Genomic DNA, 6,000 nt, shown 5'->3' on the forward strand with positions numbered 1-6,000 from the left:
GGAGCGTGGAGCCCAGGTCGCGCTGGGCTGCGCCCCGCAGGATGCAGAGAAAGCACCGGGCCGCCCGTGCGAGGCACCAGCGCGCGGCCTCACTCCGCACCAGGGTCGGGGCCACTTTGCATTCTCCCACGCCCGGGGTCCGGGGCGAGCGGGGGGGGGGGGGGGGGCGGCGAAGCCAACACCATAAATGCCGAGCAGAGAGAGGAAGGAAGGAAGCAAGGAGGGAGGCACGGACGGAGGAAAAGAGAAGCGGGCGAACGCGCTCGGCCCCCAAGGCCCGGCGTGCCGGGGACTGGAGCCCGCGCCTGGGCCCGGGCGGGGCGGGCGCTGACGGGCGGGCGCCCGCGCTCGCGCCCCCCGCAGCCCCGCAGCCCCGCAGCCCTCGGAGCCCGCGCCGCAGCGCTCGGACAGCGCGTCCGCGTCCCCCCGCAGAGCCCCCGCGGGAGGGGGGCGCCGGGTGCAAGCCCCAGCCGAGGAGGGCTCCCCGGACCTCGCCCCACCGCCCCGCCCGGGCCTGGGGCCCTGCTGGACGCCCCGGCCGCGGCCGCAGGCCTGGCTTCCGGGCCCCCGCCCCCGGCAGGCCCGGGGCGGGCGGCGCAGGGCCGGGGCGGGCGGCGCAGGGCCGGGGCGGGCGCGCCGGCGGGGCCGAGCCGGGCCCACCTGAAAGCGCCTCGATGGCCTTGAGGGCCCAGCTCTCGTCCGGACAGTCCACGAACGCGTAGCCAGTCTTCACCAGGAAGGGTCCCGACACCGGGATCTTGGCGTCCTTGAAGATACTTTCCAGGTCCGAAGGGACGGCATTCTCGCTGAGGTTTCCGATATACAGTTTGTTCATTGTCAAGAGTGGTTGTTTATTTTAAAAAAAAAAAAAAAAACACAGAGGAAAAACGAAAAATTAAAAACCACCCACAGTGATGGAGGGCTCCGGCGGGTTTTGTTCCCCCTCGTCTTCTCGCCGTGAAAACACCACACAAACACAGTAAGAACCAGAGGCTAGAACGAGGAGCGGAAAAAAGAAGGGAAAAAAATCAAATCCGAAGGTTCTTGTTTTGCCTTGTCTGGCTGGGTATTAAAAAAGAAAAAAAGGGAAAAAGCCTTGCTGCAACCCAAACGTATCCACGAGTCTTCCTAACTCCGAGGAGGAGGCGGGATTAGCGAGAAAAAGGAGAGGAGGGGGGGGGAGAACTACTTTTTGTCTCTTCCTTCCCAACCCCTTTGGCATCGGCCAGCGGACTGTGAAAATATCACACTACGTGAGGGCAGGCGCCGCCTCCCCGTAAAAAAAAAAAAAAAAAAAAAAAAAAACCAGAAGGGTGACTGGCAGGAGGGAGGGGGGAAGGGGGAAGGGGTGGAGGGAGGAGGGCGCGGGAGGCGGAAAAAATCCGCTCCGAGTGTCCGGCTTTTTGAATGAGCCACGTGTTCAAACTACAAATCAACGTCTCACGTGAGGAATCCCAGCGCCTCAATTAGAGTGGGTTTCGGGGGAAAAGAAAAAAGAGCGAGCGAGCGAGGAGGAAGAGGGGGAGGGGAAACGAGCTCGAGCGAGGGACCCTGAGAGGGGGAGGAGGAGGAAGGGGAGAAAGGCTAAAGGAGCCTCAGCCGGGGCGCGGAGGGGAGCGCGGCTGGCGGCGCTGATTGTCACAGCGGAGTTTAGAAAGGGTTATCTGGTCGGGGCGGATCCTGGGGGAGGGGAGGGGAGGGGGACAGGGAGGGGGTTTTTGTGTGTGGTTTTTTTATAAATGAGATACGGGTGGAGGTGCTAACTAGGCGATACCTCCGCTCTAGTTACCGGAGTTTTAAACATTCGATTTTTTTTTTTTTTTGGAATAGGTAATCCGCAACAGCGAGGAGTCCCCAATGCGAACTCGCCGTGTGGCTTTGATGACATTTGGAGTGTAACCCCGGCGAAGCCGCAAGCACGTTTCCAGGCCGCCGGGGGCGGAAAGCGGCGAGGGGGGGCGGGAGGGGGCGGGAGAGGCGGGCAGACGCGCCCCACCCCAGGCACCCTCCGCGGGCCCTGGCACCGGGCGAGCGGGGCGGCCGCGAGCCAGGGCGGTGGGGGATGGGCGCCCGCCGCGTCCTGGGCGGGTGTCTGGGCGACACCTCCTCCGCCTGCGCTCGCGTTGGCTCTCGGCTTCGCGTCTGCGATTGGTTGCGCGGTTCAGAAAAGGCTCGGAGATAAATGAGGCCGGGGGCGGGCTCGGCCACCGGTGGGGGAGGGGAGCGCAGGGGCGGAGGTATTCGGCTTGGGGATGGGGGCGTCCCGGGCCTCGGAGGCCGGAGCCGAGAAGTCAGTGGGAAAAGTCCGTATCTAAACGGAAACCATTTCTTCCTGTAGTTTCCAGAGGAGGAGGAGTGGGGTAGGCTGGTACTTTTATTTAAAGAATTTTAGTTGGAGAACTTGGGGCTCTTAAAACAGGAAGACCGCTCTGCGCGACCCCTAGGTGATATTCGCACTTGAAACATTGTTCGAGCCCCTTTCGGCCTCTGTTCTGCCCGCGGAGGGCCAGGAGAGCCTTTCAGGATTTACCCTGTAGGGAACGAGTACAATGGTGGGTGTGTGGGGGAGGGTCTGGGCCCGGTGAAGCCTTTACTGGGCCAAGCGAATGTAGACTGGAGAAGAGGAATACGGAAATGAACGTGGTGCTGGGGTTCTTGTGCAAATCTGCAAGTGTCGCTTAATGATTGTGTGCTCCACTCAAAAGCTTCATTTGCACCGGTTACTTGTGGCCGATTTTTAACAAGTAATCCATGGAAAAGATGAAATTTTATAGATGCTTATTTTTAAACTGAATGAAATTCTGTGTAGCATGGAAATAGGAACGGGAATGTTTAGTGACCTGGTACTGGTAGTAGTAGAAAAGGTATTGTATGATAGACAAAATATTATGATTTAACATTGAAACATTTTCAGTAATTAAAATTGATAGGCTTCGTTTCTCTTTGTCGAATCCGTTTATGGCACTTAAAAGTGCATATTTTCCAATTAAGAAATGAATAACAGGTTATTTTTTTTCTACATCTAGGAATTGTTGCATGATATAGAGTATTTACATTTTTTTCCTTTAAAAGGAACTTATTTGGGACGCCTGGGTGGCTCCTCGGTTGAACGCCTGCCTTTGGCCCCGGGAGGAATCCTGGAGTCCCAGGATCGAGTCCCACAACAGGCTCTCTGCTTGGAGCCTGCTTCTCTCTCTTGCCTATGTCTCTCCCTCTGTCTGTGTGTCTCATGAATGAATAAATCTTTAAAAAAAAAAAAAAAAAAGGGAACTTATTTTATAATTTTGTGTTAAGGAACCGGAAGGTGTCAGATCATCCATTTTAAATGCAACTGTTCTTTCTAATAGGTTTTTCTTTTTCTGCCAAGCAAATCCAACTTTTTAAATGTAAACTCACTCTCACAATATTTTCATTGACATTTAACTTAGTGAAATGTTTTTACTTTATGAGATCGAGGAGACAACTGTGCTCTTGTGTTCAGAACTATATTATGAGCTCTATCTTCAAAGAACATTTGGATGGTGAGATTTTAAGTTTATGGTTAGGTTGAACTTTTTAAGAGTTTACTTATTTTTCCTTTTCATGTTTTTAAAAAGAAAATCTTGGTTCTAAAAAAGAAAAATACGCATTCTTCCTTTAACTTCTGTGATATTCAAAATGTAAATAACAAAAATTATGAATTATTTTTCATGTACCTGTTGCATGTGATCAAAAGCTACTTGGAGAAATGTTTTTCATTCATTTAATAGTATTTGCTTTTCTAAGTAGGTCTTTAAATTGTATGAACTAGCCTTTTGATCAAGTTAACTTTTAGTAATTTTTGATTAAGGACAAATTTTATATATTCAGCTTGCTTCCAAAGTCACTTGAACCGTGCCTTCTGGATTGTTCGCTGTATTTGCTCTTATTAAAACTGAGACCTAAAGAAGTATCTACTTCTAAAGCATGGGATAGTTTATTTTCCATAAATACTGGATCATGCTTGTCTGTCACTATCAAAGACACATAACAGCTGGAATTTAAGACAAGTATGTGCTGTTTTGATGAAATATGTTCCTGGGACTCGTGAACTTAATCTGTGTATTATTTTAACAAACTGGGTACTCCATCTAGGACCTTCAAAACATACTGGAGTTACATAAGCCCAGACATCAAAGAGTGATAGATACAGTCCACTCCACTTCCAATCTTCCAGCCATTTGAGGAATAAGTATATACTCACTAGCTGAGTAAAAAGAAAAGAGCACGGGTAATTGTCTTTTAACTGGCATTTCAAGAGCAAAAAATATCTTTGGTGGATTTTCAAAAATGAATAACAGGTCAATCTAAGTTCCAGTGTTCCAATAAATCTCACACACAGGAAATTAACCGTGCCTATGGGCTACTTCCGAGTTCTTCCCGAAGCAGTTAGGGCGCCTCATTAATGTTAACCCCACGAGAGAATCCCACCCATTGTGTGTTCTGGGATGCGGCTGTGTGTCACCAACTGCAGCCTGTTTACTCTTTGGACAGCTGCACCTACTCCTTAACTCCTGGGGGTACTAACAATGTTTCTTATGGGTCAGTGTAATATTAAAGAAGAAAAACTATGTTTAGAAGGTCGGTTACCGTTGCTGTATCCACAGGTTAGGGGCGAAGGCTGAGCAGGGGGAGGCGAAGGAGAGGACATTGTCGCCACCTCCCCTACCGCGCGGCCACTTCTCGGAGCACCCGACAGCCCAAGTCCTTACCGCGGGTGGGCGCGCGATGCCTGCCGCGTCGTTGGGCCCCATAGGAGGGATTGTTAACATACTCTCGCTCCTTCCAACAGCTCTCCTGGGCTCCTGGGTTTAAACCAGATGCATGATAAGTGGGAACTTGGCTCTGCCCTCTCCGGAATCTGCCTTCAGTAATTTTTGTTTAAAATCAAAAATCGTGCCCAGGAGATGAGAGGATTGGGGGGGGGGGGGGGGCGAGTTTTCCTTTTTCTCCTTCAGCCCGGAAAAAGAGGGCGGGATCCTTGCAGCTCCCACTGGGGAAGATCCCTCGGCGCTCGCCTCGAAGGCTCTCGGCTACCGGACCCCCCGGCCCTGCCGCGCGGGACAGGGGGCTGGTCCCTCCCCGCGGAGCTGCGGCCGAGGCACGGCGCGGGGGGCAGCGGGGGGCCCTCCACGGTTCCCCTCGCCGCCCGGCACCACCTGAGGTTCTCCTGCTCCGGCGCGCACCGGCCCGCGAGCCGCGGGGACCGAGCAGGCAGCGTGTGTTTGCAGAGCCTCCCGCGCTCCAGGCCTATTCGGACTGCGCGAGGGGGCTGCACGGCGCCGGGGGCCGCCTGGTACCCACGGAAGGAGACGGCGAGGAGCCGGGGCTGCAGCCTGCGCCTCTGCCCGGGGCGGGGCGGGGCGGCGGGACGGGCGCACGCGGCGCGCAAACGCGGCCCGGGGCGGGGTTTCGCGCTCCGCGGGGCCGCCTCGCCGAGCCCCAGTTGAGCAACCGGCGTGCAGGGAGACACCGCCCCTGGCTGGGGAGGGGGCGGGGGCGGGGGCGGGGGCGGGGGGCTCCCTCTCTCTCCCGATTGGCGGACGGAGGGAGCCTATCACCGTCGGCCGCCGCCGCCGGAAGCCGTTTGCTGGTTTCCATTCATTGGACCCCGAGCCGCCCCTGGATTTCCATCTTTTGTGGCGCGAAAATAACCCTTTGCTCCCTCTCATTGGTTTTGTTGTTGAGGGGTGGGATGGAGTTCTGCTCTTGCGGGGCTCGTTTTTTTTTTTTCTTTTCCTGCCCTTTAACTGCGAGCCCCCAGCCCCAGCCCCCAAGGAGGAAAGAGGGAGGGACCTAAGGAAGAGCAGAAAGCAGCTGGGGGTGCGCGTGGAGCCCGCCCCTCGGGCTGACCGCGTGGGGCCCGCACAGCGCCCTCCCTTCCCCCAACGCCCCGCGCCCGCGGGTCCTCGGTCTGCGCCTCGCCCAGCCGCTCGGGTCCCATCGCCGCCCTCCCGGTGCCCAACATCTCAGAATCTACAC

At 55.2% G+C, this 6,000-nt stretch overlaps 1 protein-coding gene across 1 annotated transcript in view; it reads right to left on the reverse strand.

Moving 5' to 3' along the window:
- IGF2BP3 (insulin like growth factor 2 mRNA binding protein 3) overlaps nucleotides 1-1,156 on the reverse strand; it is a 151,644-nt gene extending 150,488 nt beyond the window's left edge. The window contains exon 1 of the mRNA XM_038557101.1: nucleotides 661-1,156. Within this exon, the coding sequence (XP_038413029.1) occupies nucleotides 661-835 (175 nt within the window). The 5' untranslated portion in view covers nucleotides 836-1,156. The remainder of the gene's footprint in view (nucleotides 1-660) is intronic.
- Between the last annotated feature and the right edge of the window lie 4,844 nt (nucleotides 1,157-6,000).

The sequence above is a fragment of the Canis lupus genome, chromosome 14 (assembly GCF_011100685.1).
Source record: "Canis lupus familiaris isolate Mischka breed German Shepherd chromosome 14, alternate assembly UU_Cfam_GSD_1.0, whole genome shotgun sequence".
NCBI classification, from domain to species: Eukaryota; Metazoa; Chordata; class Mammalia; order Carnivora; family Canidae; genus Canis; species Canis lupus.